The sequence below is a fragment of the Cyrtonyx montezumae genome, unplaced genomic scaffold, assembly GCF_038088225.1.
Source record: "Cyrtonyx montezumae isolate F1298 unplaced genomic scaffold, pur_monq_1.0 scaffold_7, whole genome shotgun sequence".
NCBI lineage: Eukaryota > Metazoa > Chordata > Aves > Galliformes > Odontophoridae > Cyrtonyx > Cyrtonyx montezumae.
This window is the reverse complement of record NW_027072078.1, coordinates 17,303,317-17,331,158: the sequence shown is the minus strand read 5'-3', so window position 1 is coordinate 17,331,158 and position 27,842 is coordinate 17,303,317. Positions and strand designations below refer to the sequence as shown.

The 27,842-nt window shown below is 43.6% G+C and overlaps 1 protein-coding gene across 3 annotated transcripts in view; it reads right to left on the bottom strand.

The window, feature by feature from the left end:
• CREB1 (cAMP responsive element binding protein 1) overlaps positions 1–23,180 on the bottom strand; it is a 36,992-nt gene extending 13,812 nt beyond the window's left edge. Inside the window, exons 1-4 of one of the 3 annotated variants that reach the window (XM_065751027.1) lie at positions 22,779–23,180; positions 5,790–5,925; positions 4,665–4,786; positions 1,090–1,236 (exon numbers count right to left, since the gene is read on the bottom strand). In XM_065751027.1, the coding sequence (XP_065607099.1) occupies positions 1,090–1,236; positions 4,665–4,778 (261 nt within the window). In that variant the 5' untranslated portion in view covers positions 4,779–4,786; positions 5,790–5,925; positions 22,779–23,180. The remainder of the gene's footprint in view (positions 1–1,089; positions 1,237–4,664; positions 4,787–5,789; positions 5,926–22,778) is intronic. The other 2 variants (XM_065751026.1, XM_065751028.1) reach the window with 2 other exon arrangements.
• Positions 23,181–27,842: the final 4,662 nt, after the last annotated feature.

The following is a 27,842-nucleotide window of genomic DNA, read 5'->3' as shown; positions in this document are numbered from 1 at the left end:
CCAAAAGCTTGCTTGCGCCTGAATGTCAGTTATCAGATAGAGGGCCTGGATGGGTCCAAGGCTGACAGTGAAATACTATGCTTTCTGTATCACAGCATTCCATACACATTTGTGCATTGCAATGAGTCAGGTGAGTCCCAACGATTTCACTGTCAGTCTCTTATCTTCCACCCCTGGGCTAGTAACATGCACACTTATCTGAAAACTGCTTGCTTCCAATAGATCAAAACCTTAAACTTTTGACTCCATCAGCTGAAGAGGGCAGAGCTTGCCAGAAACTCATCTTTAAAGCTGACGAAGAGTAAATAAAGATTACTATCTGAATGGCTGAGTTTTAAAATATGCATGCCTTACTGTTTTTAAAAGAATACCTAACTAGGTATCTATCAGTCTAGCTCTGTGCAGCTGCCCTAAATAATTCCTGTGTTCAGTAACATTGGAGTTTGAACTGTTCCAAAGAGAAACAAAATAAATGATTATGGGTTTTAAGATTTCAGATTACTTTTCTCCTAAGTCTTCAAGCTCTCAATTCATACTCCATTATCTTTCTTGTTTTATGGAAGAAAAATTACATTCAACTGGTAAATTTAAAAATTATTTTTATGAGGAGACCAATAAGTATATTTTAAGGGCCACAAACATACAGATGTATTTTGTAAACCAATATAAGTGTTTCTTGAATCAGCACAGACTGTCATCCCAGAATATCAGGCTCACTAATGATTAGCAGACAACATCATCAGAAAAACTGTTCTTGTTCACTTCAGGACAATATTAACTCTTACACTCTTATTGTACAAAAATGAGTAGAGGGAAAAAATTAAGAAATACTGAAAGAAAAAAACAGTAACCTGTTAAACTCCCCAACCAAGTTCTAGAGGGAAATGAAACTCAGTGATGAATTAAAGTTAAAAGTGGTTAAAACCAGAAAAGAGAAACGTCACAGAGTAGCAAATACTGTAGAGATTTTGCTTTAAAATTTGTATTACCAAAAACATAATTCAAGACATGTACCCACTAGAAACCAACAAACTGGCAGGACCATTCAGAAGGTGCAATTCGCGTATTAGGAAGTTCTTCAGCAAGTACCTGAACTGTCTGGACCTGTGGAGACTGAATAACTGATGGCTGGGCAGCCTGAATTACGCCGTGCACTTGAACTGTCTGCCCATTGGGCAGCTGAACTAAGGTCACCGTGGGTGCAGAAGATGTTGCGTGAGCTGCCGGCATAGATACCTGCAATGTAGAGACAGTGAACAAAAGTTAGGTTACTGCAGAATCTTATTTCACTATAAGGAACATTTTCCGGCAAACAAATTACATCTAATCTAGACACCAGCAATATGACCCAAATGTTTCAGAGTAATACAAAAAACCTCAATTGTCTATGCCCAACACATGACCTTTTTTCCAAATTAATCTACTACAGAGTTTCTGCAGGATCAAAATATCACCTCTAAAACCATTGACAAGAATGAGAAAAACACAACTGCCTCTATTCTGAGTAACCTAATGAAAACATTAACCCTCAGTAACTTCAGTTACACACTGCTAGGATGTAGGTGTACTCCTACTAACACTGCTGAGTCAAAGGCAGAAACGTATGGCAGTGGAACTGTGTTTGTTTTCACATAGGAAAATGCAGTTATTTGCCAGATGTAAGAATTTGTAGTCATATCTTTCAGTTATTAGAGACTAACCCACATTGAGTAGCTGGCAAAGTCCATTTAGATAAAGAAAATTAACCACGTGTTAAGATAGAAAAAACAGGGGGCTGATGAGGAACAAAAGATATGCCGGCAGTTATTTTCATCCAGCCTAATCAGTTGACACAAACTACTCTTACAGCTATTTCTTTTATAAGAGGAAAAATGGCCCAACTCTTAAAACCTCAGTTCCTACACACCATCATTTCTAAAGCACAGAGCTCCAGGCAGTGGTTATGCTCACAGCAACGTGCCAACTGTGCAGTGTGGAGTGTGGCACTGTGCATGCAGCCACACAGCCCTGCACAGGACTCGGCCCCATGGACAGTGCTCCCCAAGCAGAGCTGCTCACAACCACACGGAGAAGTTTCACTTCTTCACTGTGCCAAGTGACACAAACCACAGTGGGTGACTGGCAAGCTGTGCACTGGGGCTGCTCCATGGCACCCCAGGACCCAGCTGCGCCTGTCCCTGGTCAGGTGCCACAGTGTGTGCAGTCATGCCTGGACTCCTGGTGCAGAGCAGTGCCAGGGCTGCCACACCAGTGCCAGGGCTCCAGGGTTGCTCTTTACTTGCCATCAGGGCCCTTGGTAGGAGCTCACAGGCTGTGCTAGTGCGGGGGTTGCTCAATAACCAGCTTGTGTCTGGATACCTACATTTGCACAAATGGAATCTTCTAGTGCATAATGGCATTTTCAAGAAATTCAGTCTATTTAGCTACAGTCAGAGAAGGGGATCTACTGCCATCCTGCCTAACCCCAGCGAACTGCTGTATGAAGACCGCAAATTCTATGCTGTCCTCGTGGACACATGGTTCTCAAAATACTACAACAGCTGATCTCTGAATCTCCATAAACATCCATCAAAGAAATATTGCTCAACAACAGAATTAAAGGGAGTTTCATGTAGATCTCTCTCCTCCACAGCTGTCCCTCCCTAATCCAGTCTGCATTTGCTGTTACCCTCATTTTTTATGAAAATGGCTGCGGCATTACACGGCCATACTTAGCTCACAGGAGAGAAACTGGGACTGGGATTAGCATGAACACGCTTCCCTCTGGCAAATCATATTCCTTCACCAAGTGACCTTTTTTAATACTGCACGTCTGACTGAACAGTCCTTGGCAGTGACAGCAACACTGATCAACTGGAGGCTACGCTGCGGCTGCACAAAGCCAACAGCAGAACGCAACTTCCGCAGATGTCTCTGACTCATACCTTGTGGAACTGGGACGAGTTTGCATCTTTTGACTCCAAAAACTACCCTGAGCTAGCTAAAAACACAGAATTTCAACTAAGCTCATAAGGGGGTGACCTTTAAAGAAGTAATGAAAGATTAAATTAACATAATTAGTTATTTAGACTTGTTTGAGTCTCTAAGGGCACTCCCTAATGCCAAGCACTGCTGCATCACACATTAAACTTATCTTATTAATGTAACACTGTTAATCAGAATGAGACAAGGAATTGTGTTTGGACTGTTCAGTCTCCTCCACTAGGAATATAAAGTTTGGGAAATAGCCAAAATGGAAATAATACAGTGAATGACAACGAGAGAATTAGGAAAACTATTACATATTTGCTTGTGGTTCACAGGGGTTTTTAATAATAACTGCATAGCCTTTTCTTACTCAAAAAACCCCAATAACCTCATTCAAGCCAGGCTAATTTTCTCCAAGTGAAGTAGGTTCATAGGTACATTTGATCAACTACATACTGCAAGTTTAGCTACCTGGAAGTGAGTATGTCAACACAAATGTAAAAGACACTTGCTTCTCCATATGAAATCTTAACACATACCAAGCGGGAAGCAGCTTACTGGTTTTCCAAGAGAAATAAATGACTTTCACTTAGTTGACACTGAAGTGTTATTCACACCACCTACATTCTGTGCCTAAGTTAGACAGTGAGAAAACTGCCCAAAGAGGCAAGCCGGTGCAGGGCAGCTGGTGGTCTGAAAATTCACACTACAGCTCACTGAACAAAAAGTGCCCTGTGCATTTTAACAGCTTGGACCCCTGTGCTATCCCTTGAATGGAAGTGCACTGAGTGTACTGAGAGGTGTAAGGACTTCTTAGAGATACTAACCATCGATAAAATCGTGCAGAATTCAACACCTGTGCCATTCAAATGACATCAAATTCCCCACACTACATGATCTAAAAAACATGCTAGCACTTTGCAGACTGCAAATACTTATAAAATGAAATTGCTGAAGGAGAGAGATGAACAGATTCTGTACTCATTTTACACAATACAGTTACTTCTGCCAGCTATCAGCATATCCAAGAATGACATTGGATTCCAGAATTAGAGATGTAGCTGGAATTGCATTATTTCTTCTCTCTCCAAAATAATTTGGGGATAATAAATGACCTATTTCTGTCTTTCTATGTGGTAAGCAATTCTGTGAAATTCCATAGGATAAGACAAGCTGTCAGATGCCAGGTAGTTCCATTTACTTAATCCTAATGTTTACAGTATTCATCCCTCCTCACATGATGTTGTATTTTCTGTATTATTTAACTGGATTTTCAGTTTGTTTCCTTCAGAATTAAACTGATTGTTATAAACAAGTTTCTAACAGAAAATACAAGAGCAAAACAATCCAGTCAATATCAAAAAAGACAATAAATTACATATTTTGAATAAAACCCAACCTCTCAGTGTTACGGTTGTGGTAAAGAATGATAGAAATAATTTAATTAATATAAAATATGCTGTTAAAAATACAAAGTTTATACACACATACAGTTCTTCAGAACTAACATTGTAGAGTGATGTGAAGTTGAAATTTTCTAATGCTACAAAAATCTGAAGACAAACATTAATGGAACTATACATAGCACCTGTTCCAGAGTCGCATCAACAGGACCTTAACTCAGGCCCACGAGCAGACATTATCCCTCTTAAAAATTTACCCAAAAGGTAAAGCTATTATACCATATCATTTTATACCTGGGCTAACGTTGCAATCTGTGGTTGTGCCTGTACTGTCATCTGTTGGGTTTCTGCCTCTGTAACGGCTGCATCTCCACTCTGCTGGTTCTCTGCTCCAGATTCCATGGTCATTTAGTTACCTACAATCACAATATTTGTCATAAGTCTGTGTTGGTATGCAATTCCATTACTCTTAGTGGATCTGGTAGCAATCACTGCATCTGAATTCCCATTACTACATACTAGTTTCATTGCATAATGGTGCCAAACTATTAGCATTTAGGCAAAATTTTGCATGCTATGCATCTGCCTCAGGTTTATTATCCTATGTGTAATGTTTCTGAAAAACTGGTCCAGTTTCCTCCAAAAATTTGGATCAGAAAAAAAATGTGTTTTGTTCATGTTAAAATAATTGTTTGGGCAATTTTACTATGATGATCTAGTACCTCTGTAATTTGGAACAGTGACCCACAGTTTGTCAGGAAGCCCCACTGCCCAGGTGAAAATATACCATAATTAAGTCTTAAAAGCATTCCTGCTACAGCCTTCCCCTCCCCATCACTACAGTTTGCAGGTAACCAACAGCAATTTCTGTGCTGGGTACTTAGCTTTCAGTCTTCTCTTTAAGCTAAATATGCAACAGCTCCATACACACCTTTTACACAGCCAGACTGTGCATGGGTCTATGCCACAGCAACTAAAGCTTTTCCACCCAGCAGGATTCAGATCAGTACACATAATGATAGAAGCCAGTGTGTGAAAAGCCTTAATGCAATTGATTACTTTTAAATTAAGAGGTACACAGTAGTTCATCAAGACCTATGTTTTGAATCCTACATATTTTCCAATACACTTATATTTTTAAGTGATAACTGAGTAAGTCTGGATCACTAGAGAACACAACTCTATAAAAAGAGGTTGCATAACTCCCAAACCCCAGCACGTAGGCAGAGTGCAATGAATGCTAAATTCTGCACTGATCTCTGAGAATTACTTTTCAGTTCTTCTTTAAATACTGATTAAGTAAATATTTAAAATGTAATAAAGAACCTCAGAATATAAGGAAACCTTTCCATCAGGGATACAGTAATACAATACTAAAACACAGAACTCCCAATACCAAGTAAGAGGAATGGCCATTACCTCCACAGCCACAATACCAATCTCGTGTACCGCTCTGTGCTGCCCAGTTACTCAGGCCTCTCTCTACCCAGCGGCACCACAGCTCTCCAGAGCAGGAGCAAAACCACCAGTTGAGCATTTCTGCTTTCGGGAGGGCCTGGAGGCAGAGGATGCTCAGATCAGTAGGAAGGTGGGAAGAAGGAGAAATCCCCCTCTCCCTCTGGAACTTTACTGGCCCTCTGAGAAAAAGACTTAGAAGAGTCAATATAGATGGTGGCCATGACCACGTTTTTGAAGCATCTTTATGAGATACTTCACCTTCAGCTTGATCTCAGAGAAATGTACATTTTAATGCCAACTAGGCTTCAGTATTACAGCAGTGAGAACACACACTCAGAAGACACATCGCCTAAAGCAGTAGGATCACAATTCAAATCCCAGAATAATATGAAATTCCCATCTTAGTAAATGACTGTTAATCAGTAAAGACAAAACAGAATTTAAAAGTAGTAGCTGCATCTAGCACAAAAAGAAAACAAGTCAATGTATATAAAGCAAAATCTGTATACTTATTATTGAAAAAGATTGTTCAGACAGTGCATATGTGTGTGTAAAAACAACAAAATGTGGTTGTGCGTACCAAAAAATTAGTTCCAACATCAGTTTATGAACCCTTAGGAAGTGAAAAGAAGCAGAGTAATTAAATTTGATTTTCCTTAAAAAATGAACAATGAAAAAAAAAACATTTTGGAAAATGAAAAGCTAAATTCTTCCAAGCACTGGAATTCTGTTCCGCCCCTCCCTCTTGTCATGGTTTTACATTCCACATAAAACAGATACCAGTTTGACAAATGCCTACAGATAAAAAACACTGACTATAGGTATATAGCTGTAAACTAGTCGTGAAAGAAATTCATTATGAACTCACTGACTTTTGAGTACTGTACGTTACTATTTTTATGAGAATGTCAAGGATAGCCTGCATCCATGCAAACACTCCAAGCCCATTCATCCCAGCAGCACCCAATCTCTCCCACACTGCATTTCATCTTCCAGAAAGCACAAAGCAAACCCCCTGTGCTATTAATATTTATAACATACATTACCAAACAGTTCTTAAAGGTGTCCTTAATTACATCGTTTTAAGTGTTTTTCTCTAACGAGTTTTATTTTGAAAGTTTTAGTCCTCCCTGTCACACATCCTTTTTATTTCAGTACTATGCTTCCAAATCAGAGTATTGTAGGTTTCTCTTTGATTTTTATCATTTTCAGAGAGGCATATAGTTTGATCCCCTCTTTTGTGTGTATATCGGCCAGTTTGCCTAAGGTAAGCAAATCAACATCTTTCTCCCAATTCAATACATATCACAGGGACCCCAGCAAAAGCCCACTCCACCAGAAATGGCAGATAGCATACAGCAGCAGCATCTCCCAGGCAAATACTTAAATAGAACTTATGAAGACTAAGTTTCCCAGCTATGAATTCAAGTAAGTCATGAAACTAATAATGGCTTTGCTTGCTGTTACAAATTGTGACTTCAGCATGGAGTCAATTGCTACGTAAAAGGGATTAGAAACAGATAAAATGCAAGAAGTTCCTTGGGCCTTACCAACGTTCACAAAAGTAAATGTTGCCAGGCTCCTGTTGATGCACGTTTTTGAATGAAAAATATCCCATCTTCTCATACATTATTAAGGAAAAGACTTCTGGTTTTACAAGTTTGGTTTCTACACTTGTGATCCTTGTAGTGCTCTCTCCTCTGAAATACCAACATTTTGAAAACCAAATTCTTAACCTGACTTGAAAACACCTAAAAGGAAGCTCCTCATAACACACAGTAAGCACTAAGCAATGCAGGAAGCTGCCTGCAAGATTTGCATCTCAACACATGCAGTTCGAGCAAGTTTCAGGGGTGACCTGTAGGGGTTTTTTGGACAAGCCTATTCTTATGCTACTTACAAGTTCTAAGTAATCCTGAACTTGACTAATTTACCTTGCTTTTACACCTCAGAGAAATGGTATTCTAACATCTTCACCACTGCCTTTTACAATAAATTGTGAGAAAAAGAAGGAACTATATCAGTGAGCTTCATATTCCAGATACACTGACAGTTTCACTGTTTCACATTTGATTTGAAAGTACAGTATTAAAAAATTGCCAAGGTATACAGGACAAGGCACTTAGAATGTAAATACTCATTAAAAGTGCATATCACTGTTTCAAGCGTGACTGGTTGCAGAACTGTTCTTCCAAAATTAATTGTTAGATATGTCTATCTAAATGAAATGACCAAGTCTTCACATAATGCAGCCACCAAGACTATAATGGCTATAAGACTACAAGGTTGTCAAATGCCTATTAGTTCTTGCAGTTCACAGCTGCAATTCACAATTCCTCCCCGCTTCCAGGCTGCTTTCCAACTTGTTAAAAAAGGACTCACACTTTCATGTTCAGAAAAATAGTCCTTGTGCATTTCATTTTGAACTAAGCATTCTTAAATGAAACAAAAGGAAAAAAAAAAGTTATCTGTTACAACCAGAATTGAAAAAGTCAGGACTCTGCTTGCCTGAAACACCCTAGGAATGAACTCTGAACACAGGTTAAGAAAAACTGTCATGATTACTTGGTTAGATATGGTTTAACTCAATACTAATATTTAGTAGATAATTTTCTTTATTAGTTCAAAAGAACTAGTATTATTTAATGTACATACTAACAAACTGAAATTCTGGAGATGAATAGCTAAACAGCAAAACACGCTGACATACTGACACCCAGTAATTCATTTTAATCAAATCAGGACTGGGAGAAAGAAGCCTGGGAAAGGGCTCTGAGCACTACTGCCTCAAATTCATCTCAGGTTTCTGCTTGACATGTACCTATGACAAGAAGAGCTAAAATGTTAGTATGCGACAGTAATAAGGTGCAGCGTAGACTTAAAACATTGTGTTTGTGTACGTGGGCCCTATCTATCAGTGGGAGCACGGTGCAGGGGCTGGCAGCACACCATGGAAATGGGTGCTGTGGAATTCGGTTGTTCAGAGAAAGCAGGCATTTGGGGAATGAAAGCCTGCACCTGCTGTATTCGGAGGCTGCAAAAAACTGTTATTTACCTCAGAAAGATGAGCTCCAAACATTTCAATAACAGAGAAAGTAAGACAGAAACATTTACTGCCTGAATATAAAATAGTAAAGCTAAAGGGTGGCAAGTTTAAAAGTACAAAAATAAAAATTAAAAAATATTTACTATAAAAAAGGTGAAAATTGGTGCTTTATGTACTGCACATAAAGGCCACTGATGCTGATAAGTGATCTATCAGGATTCAAAAAGGGTTAGACATGCATAAGGACAACAGTAATATCTGTGATTAAGGAGAATATTTCATACCAAAAAAAAAAGTGCAGAACTGAAAGGAAGATAACACTCAATGAGTCAATTTTAAATTAATTTTTAATCCTTAAAGAATCATATAAAGACTTTCATGAGGGGGCAGATTAGTTCTTGCAGTTCCCTGTACTGTCGTGAGGTACCCTATGATCTCCAGTATCTTTGACAGGATGCTGACTGAGGTAACCTGCAGATAACAGTAATCTCTGAGCACCAGTGCTGTATATTCAGAGTATGAATACAGCCACCTCCCTTCCTGTCTTTAAACTCGGGAAGATATAACTGTCATCTCACATATTTCCTGTCTTTTTCATTCCACAGTACTCACCAATTGCCAGTCGTTCGGCCTCCCTGGTATATCTCGCTTTCTTACTCCTTGTATCCTTGTATCTCATACCCCAGATACCCCTACAAACTCCAGCAGCATCTCTCCCAGATGTGATGTCCCACCCCCTGGTCCCTGCCCACCCCTTGGTACCAGACCCTGGCTTGCACCTACCGCAGAGCTTTCGTGCTCTGCGAAGATGGTGTGTCACCATGCAGGAGCAGACTGAAGGAAAGAAGATGGAGCCAGCTTCCCACCCACCGCTAAGTCCAAGAAGCGAAGCACCAGTACTGTGGCTGCTACAGCAGATACAACCTTCTGCAGGTGAGCAAGGTCAGCACAAAGCTGCGAGGCAGCATGGATCAGCCTATGGCCAGGAGTCACTGCTGCAGCCTGCTCACAGCAGGGATGGCCAGCACCTGGAACTTAACTAGGCCACACATTTCACAACTTCGAAAGGTTCTTTCTCCTCCACAGCTACAGGATGGCTTTTGTTTTCATTTTCTTCAAGTACCCAACCAGATTTTGAAGAGCATCTCAACAGCTTCCACCACCAGCAGGATGCAGATCTGACAGACCCACTAGCCCAGCACATGCCATGTCCAGCCAGGAGTTTATCCGGGCATCTCATCAATGTCACTGCCACAGCCACGCTGCTCCAGCACCTGATCACTGAGCTGTGTGCAGCAGTGCAGGGCCAGGCTAGTAGCTACACACAGAGAGGTCCACATGTATTAACAAGAATAAACTCTTTCACAAACACGTTCCTTTTACATCCACTGCTTACAGCTTCTTGTCCCAAATGTGAGTGCAGTCTGTCTCCTGCATTCCCTTCATTTTGTTTTCAACATCAATCTTTAGCATGAGACAGATTTGAGGATGTTCAGACAAGAGAATAAAAATGGGAACAATTTTGTATGGTGCTTTAACACAAATGCTGCACACATGCCAGTCCTGATTTCAGCAACTGTCCTGAGCTCTGAAGGCTCCCCCAAAGTGAGCACGTCAAGTCTGTTCCTCAAGCAGTGCTTACTATGGCCTATACTCCAATTTGTTCACAAAAGGCATACTAGCACCACTGTTCATTAAGTACATACATCTCCGCAGAACACATTTCCAGGAATTCAACTCACTCTGTATTTACTACATGTGGCTTCATTAAGATACAGATCCACCATGAAAGCACTGAAAAGTTATCAAACACCACTCCTGTGTGTTACTATTTGTTTTCACCTTTTCAGTGTAATTACTGAGGACATTCACTTGCAATCCATAAACACTTCCACTGTTACTTCACAGTGTGGCAGCCTTATCAGCTGCTGCTGAGCAGCTGCTCTATGAATTCTATTCAAACTGTCAGACTGAAAATGTTCACAGAAAAATAATTTTATTTACTGCTAACACGAGACTTCAAATAACTACTAATATATGTGCAACGTAACAAGACAGGCCCATAATTATCTCTCTCAGTCACTAATGACTACACACAAATTGCAGTTTTTATCTGAGCTTCACTGCCACCCTAAGCTGTCACTGGCACTGCCCTCAAGTGCTTGTTCCTGTCCTGCTCTCTCCTTTTGGTGACAGAAGACTCTGCACCACACTGTGAACAGAACTTAGTTTGCTGATTCTTAAAACTACTTTCTACCACTCCCACTAACCTGTTCACCACACCATTGCTCATCATCAGGCTGGCTCCAGGTCAGGGCAGTACAGGGGCTGGGAAAGTAAACTGGGAGTGTGAGTACCAGAACTGCCTCTATAACCACCTCTGTCGAAAATGCCAAAAATTGATGATTCCCCAGATATCTGCATTCAAGCACAGCAATCTGGGAGGCAAATGGAATAAAAAGCAGGAAAAATTCTTCCTGTCACTGTAAATAAAATATTTCTTACAAGAAAAACTGATTCTCAATTTAAAAGAGATCCTGCACGAAGCAGAATCATACCATCAGCTGAAGGTAATACTTGTGGTCCCACTTCTATTTACATCAATGTGACACAAGGGGATGACAGAAAACACTATGCTGATTGAATGTAGCAGCCAAAGTAAGGTGAAAATATACCATTTTCATATAGGCTACCGAAAAATGCATCCAGGGACCTTAGTTCTGCTTAACAAACTTTTCTGTCTCATGATTTTTCAAGTAGAACTAATGCAGCTACATTTTCAAAGTCAGTGACATTTCTCATATTTAAGAGATTTAGATATCTAAATGACTGTTGTATTAGTACAAAGGAATTGGTTTGCATGCTCTATCTCTATCGCTAGAGAAAAAGCTAAGACTCTTTTAAAGAAGGTGGAAGACCTAAAACTGAACTCGCAGATACAGAGTTGAGTACCCAAATGTGCCATTAATTCTAGATTCCATTTTATTGTGTTTGTGTAACACAATAAAGCTGACATTTACCAAGCAGAGGTGAATGAAATAGCACTTATACAATGTATGAATGAATAGTGCTTATGCATTCTTCAGTGCTGGATTTTCTCTTGGCATTGTACTAGTATCCAGAGTTTCTGTCTTCAGGCTTGCTAAAAGGAAAAGAGACTAGAACATAATTAACTGTAATTTACTTCTTATATCATAAAGGTACAAGAGAATCCAGCAAGCACTGTACATACGCATAATTTATTCTTAATCTATACTGCCTTTTCTTGCTCGATATAACATAATCAAGGGACCTAACTGAACTACAAACTTTCTTCTTAAGAATAGGAAACAGGCACTAAAGATAAAGGTGAACCCTCCTGCTCATCTTAAAAAACAAACAAACACCACAAATATATTTACATTCAACTGAACAATATGAAAAAAAAATCTATTTAAGTTGAAAATCTTATCTGGTAGATGGGATAGATACTGTGTGAATACATCAGTTTTGCCAAGGAGCCCTTCTAGAAGCCTGGGGGAAAGAGATGACAGTAAGTATTTCCTAAGACATTAACAATGAAAAGAAACCAAATGCCTCACTGCTGTCTCACACTTTTCGGTCAGAAATCCCCCTCAAAACTGTCAGATTTAACTTAACAAAAGAAAATGCCAAAACAAATTAGACAGGCTACAAAGTCATTTGGTGTCTATTATTACTATTGTTTAAGCCTCAATCCATAAAGATGCTTTATTTATAAATGTTCAGTCCTCATACTCAGTGCACCTTGAGTATTAAAAGATTAATTCATATGCTTTATGTCTGTCATTTATGAACACCTTTAGCAAATATGTGCAGTAAAAAAAAAAAAAACACAACAAAAAACCTTCAAAAGGTGTCTGCAAACTGAAACTGTAGAGAAAACATTCTTAAGGATGACCTGGGCAGTATATTCTATCTATACACAGAGACTTCAGGAGAACATGCTTGTTTCTAAGAATTCAACACATCTTGTAGTTCTCATACATTTGTTGCCAATGTTATTTATACAGTGCATTTACATCCTAACTGACTGTAGCTTACTACAGCTTACTGTCTTTTCTCTGAGAATATTTTTAGATGACAAAAAGCACCTAATTTTCAACCTGCACTGAATTCTTGTAATTCCTGCAAGCTGTAGAAAGTTTTCCTCTCACAAAGGTGAAACTATGTAAAAATATCAATTGATACAGATCTTATCTCATTGTGCATACTGAAATCTCTGTGGGTTACTTTGCAATGTCTGGTTGTTGGTAAATCAAGTTATCACAACATTATATCTGAACACTATTATCTGTGCGCAGACATCTTCAATATAAGGGCATCAAATGATTTTTGTTACAGTGTTTGGAAGCCAATGCTCCTGCTGACCATATCATGAGCTCGAGAAGCAAGCTGTTACCAATTGGTACAGGTCTAGCAAATTAATAATAATAAGCATAAATGCTTGTAAGCAGGTTTTATTTCTTTCTCAGCTGCGGGTGGGGAACTGAGGATTACAAAGGCCATGAGATCTGAGGCTGACCTCTCAACATAACTGATGTAACAATTATTCCAGACAATTTTTTGCACTTTTAGTGCTAACTGTGACTAGACACTAACTTGATGGAAGTTTTTTAATAAAAAAGGAAGACCTCTGCACTAACACTAGTGAAATCTTTTTTTTTTTTTTTTTTTTTGTTACTCCAAAGGTCTCTGTGATACTGTTGGATGCTGCAGATAGCACCCCCTTCAGCAAACAGGGGTATCTGATGGAGGTTTTGGACTGCATCTGCTGAGTACATGGTGAAAGCTCACTGGGCATGAGCATCTAAAAGCTATGTGTTGTATTAACACAGCCTGAACCCAAGTACTGTGTCTACAACAGTAAGTATAATGAACTAACATCTCTGTTCCGCTCACAACACCCTGTGTCCAAGCTGGAACGCCCTACCTCCCTCTTAACAGGGATTATTAGTTTGGAATCAGCACCACATGAAAGGAGCTGCATGATTCCTGCATAGGAAAAAAGGTTGTACCTGACTGGCACAATGAGCAATTCAGGAACTGTGCTCTGGTACCACTCAGCCACAGAGATGCCCAATAAATAATGAAATACACCATGCAGGTCAACAGGAGTCAGGATGTTTCCTGCCTCCCTTCACTGCAAACACCAGCACATGAATGTGTTCCAGCAGAGGAGCTAGGGCAGTCCAGAATGACAGAAAGGAAAGCTCATTCTGCAAGCAGATACCTCCTCCCTCTCTAGTGAGAGGGAGAAAACAGGAGGCATTTGAGAGATCTGTGTCCATACCAATGATGAAAGCAGTATTCATAGCAGAAAGCGATGCCAAGATAGTAAGGTTAAGACTCATCTAAGAAAGTTCATGTGATCTTTTTTCCCACTCTGCAGACCTGTCAGGACTTGAAATTTCCTCTTGACCTGCCACAGTAATTCACACAGAATGCATTTGTTTTCTTCCATATGCCTTTCTGTGTCTTATAGCCTTAAACTGCCCCAGCAGTCATTCTGGCAGAGCAAGAGCAACCTAACTGCTGCAGGACATATTAGAAAACGTGGATGTGTGTAATAAGGCTCTTTGTCTATATGCCAGGCAACCTTTAAATGTCCCAGCTCAGAGAACCATGCTGGTCCCAAACCTGCAGCCACACAGAACTCTGCAAGGAGAGACTCGATACACACTGGTGCTCATTGCACAGCTATCTCTGTAGTGGGAAAGGCACTGGAACTTGTTCTTGGCAAACAAGTACAGAGCAATAGCTAGCTGCTCAACAGAGAACTCTCCCAGAAAAAGTTCAGACAATGAGGTGCCTGGGTGAACACAAGGGTGTTTAATATCAGGCTCTCCTGCACAGGCTTTGCTCTAAATATGCAGAAGAAATTTGCACACGTCCAATCACTGGGAACAAAACAAAGGCTGAAGTGAACAAGGCTATGGCTCTTTTTGAAATTACATAAGCTTCACCCAGCTCTCTTTTGGTCTCAGAGAAGATCAGAAGTGACATGCTAAAAAAATCCTGAGCGTCACAGCAGTCACAGCAGTCTGGTGAACTCAAGCATTCCAGGCCCAAAGACCAGGAATGCAACAATTAAGTAACCCTGCTGCTGTAACAGAGAATGGAATGGTCTCGCTACAGGTGCTTCTTTCAGTGTAATTATTTACATTATATACCAGGTATGACTTAACAGAAGCATATGTAGGAATGTGAGATATGTCTATTATTACTCAAAATCTTTCACTTTCAAACGAACTCATTTCCAGAGTAACTGGGTTAATTTTTTTAGTGTGAAAATATTAACAGGCATTTCACATTTATCAGAACAGAGTGCCGTAAGACTAGACTCAAGCTGCTTAGAGATTATACTGATTAAAGATGACATCTAATGTAATATGAATGTAACTTTATATTACGAAACTCAATCTGCTGGAAAGTCCCAGAAATTCAGGGTACTTTCCCATGAATAAAGTATGTATAAATAAAGTAAATGTTTCCCATCCTTATAACAATGGAGGGCAACTGCCAGTATTTAAAGTTCATTATTTGGTCACCTAAAACATTAAATTAGACACCCGAATTTCATCATCCACTTGAGGTTTATTTTTCATGCAAAAATGTGTCAGAAAGCCTGAGGTTTAAATCCTGTTGCCCTTGCTGAAGTCACCTCAGCAGAGTACTGCAAACTGAAAGGGGCCAAATGTTGAAATTCCACGGTGGGAGATGACCTTCTTTTTCTCATCATTCTTCTGTCTCAGAGAACTGTCAAATCAGTAAAGAAATTGAGGGCAAGCATGGAGAGTTTTAGGTAGAGTCAACACACAATTAAACTTGACAAAAGAATTTTATGTAACAATTTGTGTCCGTGCTGAGATTCTTTTTGTTGGTGAGAATGGAGGGCTCCATTCCAAATGCTTCTTTTTCCTCTTTTGAAAGTCAGTGCTAACTTTAGATATTTAGGCTGCAAATTCTATTGGTATAAACCTTTAAAAATACACTGTTTCTTCAGGTCGATGCTTGTAACATATGTCTGTAAGAGCAGAGTTAATCCCACAGGACAACACGAAGTTCAGTAACATGGTAAACACTCGGAAGTCTTGTTAAGAAAACACCACCACTTTTAATGAGTTCAGAAAGAAAACACAACAATACTGATGTTTCAGACCAATGTTTTCACTGTTTTATTAATAGAATATAATTAGAACTGGTCATCTGAAAGCAAGATTGAATGATTTATACAAAGTTGACAGTTACCAGATATAAAGCCAAACGTCTGAAACAATGTAAAAACAACCTGCATCTGCAAAAGCAACATGGAATTTGTTGTAATAGCTTTGTTTCTCTCTCAAGAGACAGTAAAGACTAACTTTTGCTCTGACGCTGCTCTGCAGTGGAAACCTGAACTGACTGTAGTTGGAGTGTTACAGTAGAATATGCCCAGGAATGCAAAAGAAAAACAGCACTTCCCTACAAACTTTGTACTCTTCCAACTTCTGAATGCTTCCAATTCACAGAATGCATTGCAACATTAAAACTGAAAGGCTTGGGGCTTATGCCACAACTCAGACTTGGAAATACTTTAAATCCTGAAATTGCCCTGCCTGAATTACACTGACATTGTTGCTTGGTCAGTTGGCACTGCTCTTGAAGCAACAGAAGATATCTTATCTTGACTAGTGTACCAAAATGAAATCTGTGACCCACTCTCCCTAAACACCAACTGAAACTAACCCATGGACAAATTCTATAATAAGTTCATCAACTGAGTGGGTGCTATCCTATTTTTCATCCATTTTTTGTACTTGCAAGGACACTACGGGAAAACTAAAATAAGAAAAATCTTTCATATGCCTGCCAGGCAGATCTGCTCTGTATAAGTATCATCTCTATAACCAAGAATAGTTTATCTTGGTCCTCAAATATCTGTGTGAATTTAAGATCTATCTTAGCAGAGGGAAACACAGCTCTCTGGATGGAACAGAGATGTGACCTGCTGGTAACTCTGTCTTGAGAACGATGGATCTAATAAGCAGCAGAAGCCAGCACTGAACCAGAATGGGCCACAGAAAGAAACAGAATCCATACCCTGCTTTAGTACACAAGTGTATAAGCATACAAAATAAAACCTGTTTTTCTTCCTGCAGTTTGTCTTAGCTGGCAGCACCGCTCCAGCTCCGCTTTCCTCCTTGTTCCTATTTGTTTCTACTCTTATGCTGCCCATGAAGCTGTGCAGTAAACGGGACTGGGGAGCAATCTGGACTACATACTAAGCAGAAGATAAAACTTAGCTTTATTCTGGACTTGTTCTCTGATAACTTCACAACCTCACAAGCAGTTGTACTGGTGCTGTTGCCATGGGAGCAGGAACACCTAGATGAAGCATAGTTCACCCTGCTGAAGCCTGCCCTGCCCAAGGGAGCAAAGCAGATCAGATCATGGACAAAGGTGTCATAAGACTGCAGGACATAACAAAGGTGCTGAAGAAAACACAAATTCAGTAACATGAAAATGGCTGTTTTATTGATAACTCTCCTTAAAAGTGGGAAGCTAAAAGCAGATATTATTTTTTAGGTATTCAAGGTAGGCTTGCTGAGGACTGGACAGAGTGCTATGTTCTTCAGACAGCTCCACCTCTGAGAAAGCAGCTGCCTACAGCAGGTACCATGCTTCCTCCTCTGCCACCTCAGGATACTGTGCACAGGTTGTACAATCCAGCAAAAACCTTTTGCTACAACTTTCCTGCTAATAGTTTCAGCCACAATTGTTATCTTAGAACCCAGAGGAAATGCTGCAGCAATTATGAACAGTAACAGCACAACCAAAGGCAGCCCAGCACTTGCTCCAGCCCCGGTGCCCCCAGATGGCTGGCAGGACTTACACTGACCTGTTGGGCCCAGACCCCTTCTAGATCTCTGGCTTTCCAACGAGGCTTGCTTACAAGCCATCAAATATAATTTTCTCCATCTGACTGGGCACCTCACAACCAGAGGTCAAACCCACCAAATCTCTGGAGAAGACTGAAACCCACCTTTGATGAGGAGGAGCTAGTTCAAGCTTTCAGGTATCACTGGGCTTTCAAAAAGAAGGCAACTTTCAGTTTTCTTTTTTATTTAATTCAGCTGAAACACTTGCTGTACTACAACTTTCCCAGACACAAAGATAGAGCCCAGCTCCTCCTGTAGCTCACAAAGATGTGCTGCAGCTCCCTGGGACAGGTCAAGGTCTGAAGGGATAAAGCTGTCTTCCTCTTTCCTACAGTCTCACTGTGAATTTGCACCAGTGCTGGTACTAGCAGTATCTCAATCACCAACTCAGCTCATTCACGCAGAAGAAAACTGACCTGACAACACTTTTTTCCCATGTTAGTGATTTGAACCAGCTCACTAAACTGTACAGCCAGCCCTACAGCCTACATCAGCGGTGGGCAAGCATCACGCAACCAGGAGCAGGAGAAAGGGAAAGAGTTAGATGTCTGTCTGTTGACAGCCACATACACTTGTGTCAGTTCAGATGAAATGAGGGCAGTAGACTCCTGCTGGTACCATGCTGCAGTGTTACTGCACACCACCCTTTTCCACACCTTCCCTCTCTTGGTATTGCCCAGAATGTTCCTATCAGCACAGAAGGGAAAAATTTGGATACGTTTCATGATGGGCAGAAGCCCTACTTTTGTCTAATGCCCCAGGATTTTCTCAAGAGAAGGCTCTCCACAACATATGAAGGCTTTAATTTACAAATCCTGCATATATTCCAAGTTTCTTGGAGGAGTGGACAGGCACCAGCAGAGTTTGAGTCAGGGCCAACTATGCACTGCCAGAGAGAGTCACCAGGGAAAGGCAAGAAAATACTGCTTCCCATCTATCATTCTGAGGGGTATAAAAGATCAGTTGTATGGGAAGAGATTTCACATTCATCCCTAGGAAAGGTGCAAGGGAAAGCAAAACCAGACTGCTTTTGAATAGCAGTAAAGAATGCGAAGGATCTGGGCAGTATCTACCAGAAAAATGCATGCAATACTGGAGCCAAAATGTGACAGGAGGTTGTACTGTTGCTGGAGAGATGGTTAAGAAGATTGCAGCAAGGCGCTGCAGAGAACAGGAACAGGAGGTTAGGAGTTTGAGCACATGAACAACAAAGAACAGTGCTGAGGAAGTGAACACAACAGTTGTTAAACACACAGGAGGTGCTTAAGCGAAGTAAATAAGTAGTGTGACAAACAGTACATGGACACAGTATTAAAGTTTGGGATCTGCTGCTGCTCACGTTCATTTCCTCTTACTATCTAACAAATACAGAAAACTTAAACTTAAACCCATTTGGTTATAAGCTCAGCAGCAATCTAAGAACTTTGTGCAGGCTGCATTTTCTCACTTAGCAGTGCTGTTGCTCAGGCTGCCCCTCGCCTGCTTCTCCCAGCGCCGTCCCTCCCCCTGATGCACCGGAACAGCCACTGTGCAGCCTTGCAGCAACCCGGGCAGGGCACAGGCTTGGGGAAATACAACCCAGCCTGACAGAAAAGGAAACCACCACCCAGACTTACAGTTCTTCCAAATGAGGGAGAAAAAGGTTTTACTGATAGCCTCTCTAACCAACCAAGCTGCCACTAGGACAGCACTTACAGAATCAAAGGCATTCGTACACATCACTTCAACTCTCTCCTCCAAAAAGTGTGATAACATCAAGGGCAGACATTTTAGTTTCATATTCCTGCCCAAAGGCAGCTTTAAACTAGCTCACTGCAAGGCCTTCTGCAGCTTTACCTAAAGTGGCCTGTGCTGCCTGGTCTGAGTGACAGTAACAGAAGAGCAACGGGAAGGACTCACATCTTTGGAACTATGGTTACATTTTTCACCCAATGGTTTCAGGTTCAAAGCAAAAAATACATCTCAAAACATTCTCATGTATGCTTATTATCTCACAGGGTATTTCTTAAGGGGTGAAAGAAATCCTTGAGCTATGCATTTGGCTTAGAATCATTGAGAAAATCTACCATCGCCTGTGCTGCTTTAAAACTGCATGTATTTGTGTTTATAAGCGTGTAGAGTAACAGACCTCCTTGAAATGCTTTACTCACTGAATCCTGAGGATGTTCTGGACCCAAGGGTTCCAGAAAGAGGTGGCAGTAAAATGGCATGAGCAAATTCCTGTCTGAAAATGCTGTTCTACCTGGCAAACCTGAGAGCAAACAGAGCCAGGGGCATTTCATCTGTGCAGCTCACACAGCAGCTCCAGAGGCATGCAAAGCCAGAAGGTGTTGTGCTTCTTCTCACCTTTTTAACCACAGTACTACCAATGGTACTACCAAGCAGCTTACAAGTTTTGAAGAATAAAATAGGTGTCAGTGCCTTAGTGCTGGGAGAGGTGCAAAGAAAATCACTACCCAGGAGGTGTTCGGGTTTTTATCACCGTGAAGTGTGACTGCACAGACTGCAGATGAGGCCACACAATTTTTGATTTACAGAAAAACCAGGGCACTGCCATGAATCTCCACCTGCAAGCAGGCAAGGAAGCCAAGAGCTCCAGCGCGACTCAGCAGGGTTGTTTTTCTCACTGAGGATTACTGTCTTTTCCATGAAACTGACTTTAGATTACAAGCAGAAAGCTGGCAAGGCCTTCTCACTGCAGCAAAGCCTGGAGAAGTGTGGCATGAGTAACTGATCTCCACTTGCTAAGAGATCCTAAAATAGAGGTGAAGTGTGAATATCCCATTTGTTGCACAAGGGTGTCAACAGAAATTCCCCACCAGGGCCTCAGCTGCCCAGTGGGCTGCAGCTGCACACGGGCAAGAAGTGCTCACCTCTGAGTGCAGCCCAACTGCTACTTTCCAGAGTATTTTATATTTGATATCAGGACCAGCAATAGCTACACCAGCACAAGCTTCCAGAGAACAGGCAGATTGATGACTTGACAGTCTAAATTAGATGCTTCTAAATTTTTGTATTAACAGATCACTCTCCCGTGTTCCCTCCCCATTCCTTGCACCCAGGGCAGCAGGCACCTTTATCATCAAAACCATGGGGGAGGATCATATGCAGACACAAAACTGGGAGAACTAATTTTAACATTTACATTCTATCAAAGAAATTTTAAAAATTATTATATTCTTCTTTCCTGCACTTAAATACCTGATCTTGGGTCACCTGACAGTGATGTATAGCAAACACAACCTCCTGCCTGCTGCTCTTCCCAGCCTCACCTGCAAGCATACACAGAGCTTGTGAGGATACAGTGTATGTGTCAGAAAACATGGATACAAGAGTCCTCCACCGTTATGAAACAGCATGTCTGGGGGACAAACAAAGCACTGTGTTTCTAAAGCCACAGAAAGCACTATGTAAGGATTTACTGTCACATTTTTGTATTTAAAACAAAGTGCATATTCCATCAAACCAAGAATGAATGAAATACACCAGCCACTACAAATCATTTAATCACCACCAATAGCTATGCTGCCCGCTGACACCCACAGATGTCTATTGTTCAGTTACAGCTTTAGGAACCCTCTATTACAGAGACTGAGAAGTGATGTGGAACACCCTTAGCATTTACGTTGAAAGCGGTGGAAGTGACAGAACACAGCAATCTGCACAGGACAGGCTTTGAACAAAAATTTGTTTTTGTGACTTACATTTTACTACAAAAACAAACATACTTGTTGGTGATGGGTAGGGGACCAAGTACAGATGTGATATTTCAAAAGAGAGTGCTTGGTGCTTACAGTGGGTTTGCAGTTGCTTAATGAACCTAGTTCAGTCTCTAGTCCTTTATTGAAGAAACAGGAAAATTGTTTCTAACCCCCAGGACAAGATGTTTTTCATAACAGTGTTATTCCAAAGGCACTGCAATACTTAAGTGAGGGAGAATTGGAAAAAAAAAAAAGTTAAAAAAAAAAGTTAAAAAAAAAAAAAAGATTCTGGAAAGTAAAGACATAACGTCTGCAAAAAAAAAAAAAATATATATATATATCTCCTTGTATATACTTGAGAGGTGTAACAACCTACGGTTAAAATATATTTTTAAGAAGATCCTATTGCCACGTCAATTTTACTTATTGCTGTGCACAGAGCTGTGGATATCCAGGTTTGGAAGCGGGAATAGAGTCCTCTATCCCAGGTAACAAGGCGGGAACGGCCCGCAGCTGCGGCACCGGCGGCGGGCGAGCCGGCGTGGGGTGGGAAAGCGCCGTCGTTGACATTTGCGATTAAGGCACGGACAGAGGTCGGATCCCGCCGCTCGTGCGGCACCCGGAGCCGCGGGGCGCTGGCACCGGCAGCTCCCGAGCGGAGGCTGACCGCCGCGGCCGGGCTCAGGTTCGCTGCGGGTTAAAAATACCGCCGGGGCGCCCGGCTCGGCTCGGAGGTGTCGGGTGCCGGCGCGGGGCCTCCTGCAGGCGGGCCGGGCGCGGACTGCATCGGCGGCGGCGGCGCCCCGCGGGACGCGGCGGCGGCTCTCGGCTCCGGGCGCGGGGCCGCGGCCCGGCCCGGCCCCGCCGGAGGAGGAGAGCAGATCAGCGCCGCCAGCGCCCGGCGCGGCGGAGGGCGTCCCGGGGAGCGGCGGTGAGCGGCCCCGCGCTCCCGTGCTCGTCCTCCCGCCGCGGGGCCGGGCCCTCCCCGCCGCGCCGAGCGCCGCCGCTGGCTGCCGCCGGAGTGGCCCGGCCGAGCGGCCGCCGCCGGGGCCGGCTCCCATCCGCCATTATCCTTTGTTCGCGGCGCGGCGGCGGCGGGGACGGTGCGGGGCTCGGCTCCATCTTTAAGGCGGGCGCCCCTCCCGCGGGCGGTGCGAGGCCGGGCCCCCGCGTCCCGCCGCCCGCCGGCTGCCCCGGTCCCCGCCGGGCTCCATTTCCTTCCCTCCCCCCCGCCCCTGTTCGCTGGGCGCCGTCCTCCTCTTACCGGTTGCGGGCTGCTCCGTCACTGCTTTCGTTCGCGCCTGGGATCTCGCCGCAGTTTTATTCTCTCCCCCACGTAACACACCGCGTCAAACTACACCTCCGCCGCGTCACTCACACACACACAGGCGCTCCCAGCCCGGCGACAGGCAGGCAGCGGCCGACTGAGGAGCGCCAGCCAGGGAGCAAGCGCCGAGCGCGCCGCGGCCCGCACGGAAACCGCCGAGCGCTCACGGAAACCGCCGAACGCGCGGCGGGCGGCGGGAACGGCCGAGCGCGCCGCCGGCCTTCGCGGAAAGAGCCGAGCGGCCGCGGAAAAGAACGAAGCGCCCCGGAGGGGTGGCGGAAAAAGCCGAACGGCCGCGGGAAGGCGCGAACGGCGCTTCCGCCCGGGGCGGCCCGCGGGGCAGGCACGGAAACCCGGGGGCGCGCACGGGAACGGACGAACCGCCCCGAGCCGGAGGGGCCTTGCGGGCGGCAGCCGCCCCGCAGAGCGCGCCGGGACCCCCGCTTCGCATTCACGGCGCCGAGCACGCGTCCCGGGGTTACCTCGGGGCTCGGGAGCCTCCTCGGCCTGCGGGCACCCCCACACCCAGCGTCTCCACGAGCGCAGCACGGCGGCACGCGGCCCCAGGCGGCCCCGCCGTCCCCCAGCCCGCCTCGGGGCGCACATCAGCCCGCCGCCACCAGGCCGGGGGGGCACAGAGAGCAAGGCGCCGGGCCGGGAAGGCGGAGCGCCGGCAGCTGCGGCAGGCCGGGCGGACATTGCAACCTGGCAGCCCCGGGCTCCGCCGCCCCAGGGACGGACGGAGCTCACAGCGGCTCCTTCAAGCACTGCACGGGCAGACCGTGTTCTCGGGGCTAAAATGCGCGCTTCGTCCCACAGCAAGGAGAACCAACTTCAACTCCTACAGCCGGATAAAAGCACAAAGCGGTCTCATAAAGCACTTCCGTCTCACGGAACCTCAAGATGGCACTGCAGAACAAGATTTGAAGTACATCCCAAATGGACACCGAGGTGCCCCCATCCCTGCCGCTCAGCGGCTCTTGCCGAGCCGTGCTTTCCCAGGAGCGCCAAAGGGATTTCATTTAAGCCGTTTCATGTAGATCCATCCAAAATTAAAAGCTGATGCCGAGAAAACAATTGCAGGCTGCCATTCTGTTTGTTTATGTTGATTGCAGATATTTTAAATTAACTTAAGTAAGGCACAATGGGCATATTTTAACATGGCAGCTCGTGTTAAACTGACAGTGTGTTGCTGATAACCCCAGGCTTGGGCTGCATCTCGTTTTCCATTCCTGCTTCACTTGACCCATTTGGACTGTCTGCAAGGGGATGTGTGAAGCAGAAGCTTTAAGGCTGAGAACCTTACATGAGAAAATGCCTACAATGACCAGAACAGACTTGGTGATCTGATGTCTCCTTTCCACTCCTGCATTTTTTTATCTGCTTTCCCAGTCCTCTCCTCCCTGTGTTGATCTTGGTGATGCATCATCATTGTTCACTCCCTCTGACCGGCAGGGTGGACTTTCTCTACACGTGCCCATTTCCCAGACCTGCCTTGCTTACTGTGGGGCAGCAGGCCCTAAGGATCATGGCAGTAAGCCTTCAAGAATAAACTCCAGTCCTCGAAAGGCAACCAAAAGGCACTGACAAAACAGGCCTCAGATAGTGACTTCCACCAGCAGCCCTGTCTGCATGCTCAGCCACAGCAGCAGCAGTGCTGCTGATGGGACTGCTTTACAGCTAGGCTGTGAGCTACGTTCATAGCCAGGCAGCTCCTTGCACATTTAAGGTCTGGACTCTCCTCTGGCATCCTGCTGGCCTTCCCTAGCCCTGTGCTCACTTGTAGCTTTCAGCAGTACTCTGTGTTTCTGTCTGCTCAGCTGCAGAGGGCATCTTGCAGCGGTGGCTGCTCCTTTGCCAGTCAACATAGGCTCCTCATAGCACAGATAGCTCAAGAGGGCGGTTTATCTCAAACTAAAACAGATGCCTTGGGTAGGTCACATGCCTGGAGTCATTTGAGATTGTGCCAATGCTATATTTCTGTGGTATTTTCATCTCTTGCCCATGGCTGAGGCTAAGACCATATGTGGACTGGAGCTGGCTTCAGCACTAACTCACACCGATTCAGTGGCAAGGCTGGGAGAACATCTCGTGTGCAGCTGCTCCGAAACATTCTGGCAGCTGTTTTGCATATTCTTCTTTCCCTTCCAGGGTATTTGTTTTTCTCCTCTCAGTCAGCATCCTGACCAAAATCAGAACACTAAATAAATCTGGAACTTCTTCAGGAGTGGGAGTCTGAGCCGCAAAAACTCCTTCCCTCACTAGCATCTGTGCATTCCTTTCACTGTGGTCTCTTGGGGAATTTGGATAAATCAGGATGATAATGATGTACCAGTTACCCACAAAGTCCAAAAGGGAGAGATTGACTTGGGGAGTGAACTGGAGAGCTCAGCAGTTTTCTTCTTCATCAGCAAAAGTTTGCTTGATGATGAGTGAAACCCAGCAAGATTAATTACTTTTCTCACAGTTAAGCCTCAGGGGTAAATTCATTAGCTCTGCAGCTGCCAGGCTGATTATACTGGGCAGTGGATCCTTGTGCATGTCTTTGCAGGTTGATTGCCCCTGGCCCAGGGCCTGTGGAGGCTAACGGGTCACACAGAGATCCTGAAAGGTTGGCACCTGGAGCATGAGTGGCACTCTGGAGCAGTCAGAACTGCTGATGCTGGTCACGCACAAGGCAGTATTTATTGTGGGAACACAGAGAAACGTGCATTTTAAGCACTCTGGTCTACACACCACTGAGAAGAGTACAACACATAGTTCCTAAAGCCAGCTCTAGGATTGATTTATAACAAAATCATCTTTCAACATTGCATACTCACTGTCAGTTTCCATAGGACCAGCATGGTCTGGCAGTTCAGGGACAGAGGGAAGTTGTTTTGTGCATATGTGAGTTAATGTACAGCATGAGTATTGCTGGGGAGAAATGAAGGTAGGGTGTGCTCCAGGGCTTCACAGCCACGTTCACTAATGGATGTTCTCCTAAGGAAAGGAAGAGACAGAAGGAGATTGCTTGCAAATAGTGAGTGTGGAGGTAGGCAAATGTTACTTTAGATGGTCAGCAAAGTGTCCAGCACATTTCAGTATAACAAGCATTGCACTGCACTGATTTAAAAACTGATGCAGGGGAAAGCAGGGATACCTCCATGTCTCAGTGATGGACGGGGCTGTTGAATAGCACAAACTGACCCAGTGATGACTTGTAAGGCAGAAAACGGAAGGCGCTTTTCTGAAACCCAATGGCAAAGACTCGTTAGCCCTCCAGTTTGGTCTCTGCATCTGAGATAGATGGAGGCTTAGGAACAGAGCAGAGCAGTCTTCTATCATTTTATAGCCTCTCATGACCAGTTAAAACTGCTTACTCATCAGGATAAAGACAAAACCCTAGAAGTTTAGTACCTGCCAGGGAGAAGAAGATTCACTGGGCTCCCTGAGCACTTTATTACAGAAGTAGGTCTGAACTCACAGGTACCTTAGAACAGAGTAACCAAAAATAGAAACGGTTTTCCAACATCATCCCACTTAAAGTTAATGAACTGGAGCTCAGTTCTGCCCTCCCTGCTCTTGGACATTAATCATTGCTAAAAGCAATAAATCTTCTAGGCCAAATACAGGCTTTACAAGCAGGCAGTTTGCATGCTCAATTAGCCCAAGGAAATTGGTCGCTTGGCTTAACCCCCACTGTTTGAAATACAGAGTCTTGCTGCTGCACTAGTCACATTTTTCCTGTGAACAGAACAGCCCAGGAGCAGAAGTCCCTGTCCCTTGGTAGGGACACGCTACTTCCTTTCTGCAAGGCTGTGTCCTTTGCCCTCATCTCAGTGCCACTTGGCAATGCAGCAAAGGTGGGTTTTTGACTGGGTGCAGCAGTGAAGGCACAGGTATGCCCTGTGCTGCTTTTCTTGCATTTGGATCAACAGGGAAATGGCCTCACAGCACCTTGGTTATCAGAGTCGTTGCACTGATAGCAACTCCCTCCTGCCAGGCATCAGCACAATCTGGGCTCACATACAGGCTTTGAAGAGCATCTTATGTTTTCATGTGATGAATTGGCATGCAGAAGGAAGAACTGGAATGAATTGCTGGACAGTGAGGGGCTTAGAAATGTTACATCTTTATGCTCTAAACATGGTGACATTTTTCTTGTCTATTAAGCTCCTTTGTCTCATATTTCATAACTTGTGGGCATAACCAAAACCCTTCTGTTGCTTTAAGAACTACAACAACTGATTAATGATTTTGGCAGCACTTTACTAAAGAGTCAGGCACCGTAAATGCAAAGAGGACAGGTCTGCAGCTGAGATACCTTGGACTGGGATGTGGCTGCGAGGTGAGTGAGGCCAGCCCAAGGCAGGAGAAAGGAGCAGGGGCCTCTCAGTGGGAACTTGTCCTTCCCTGTGGGAAATGGAGTTTATCTGCCTCACATGAAGGAAAAAAAATGATGTAGAAGGCCTGATGGAAGTCAGTGCTGAAATGAAAAAACACACTAAACCCAGTAACTGCTGTCAGATTGAAAATGGAGCAGAGGGGAGAAATTTTTCAGGGAATAATTTTGGGAAATACTCTCTGAGATTTGGCCAGCTTTAGCCCCGAGTGCTTGCTTTGTAGTCTGAAACTGGCTGCCAGGGATAATCACATTTCTATCGGCATAACCTGCTGCTTTCGAGTCAGCTCCCATCATATAGAAAATGTTATTTTAGGGTGAAACATTTTAGGTATAAAACATATTTATAAGGGTGACTTCCATACTTTGAAAATATAAGCTGTCTTTCTGCCATGTGAGAATCTAGCAAGCATTCATCTGGTGAATAATTTTGGTGATGGCAGGAAGCTGCGAGTCCATGTAAGTGGTGTTTGGTTTCAAGATCAGGATCTTACCATCTCACTTTAACTAATGTCTATGTATGTTGAGCTGCTCCAGTTTTTAGCATGTCCATTTACTATAAAGTTGAGTTGCTGGAGTTGTGGGAAGAAGGGGGAGGTTTTGGGGAAAGAAAATAC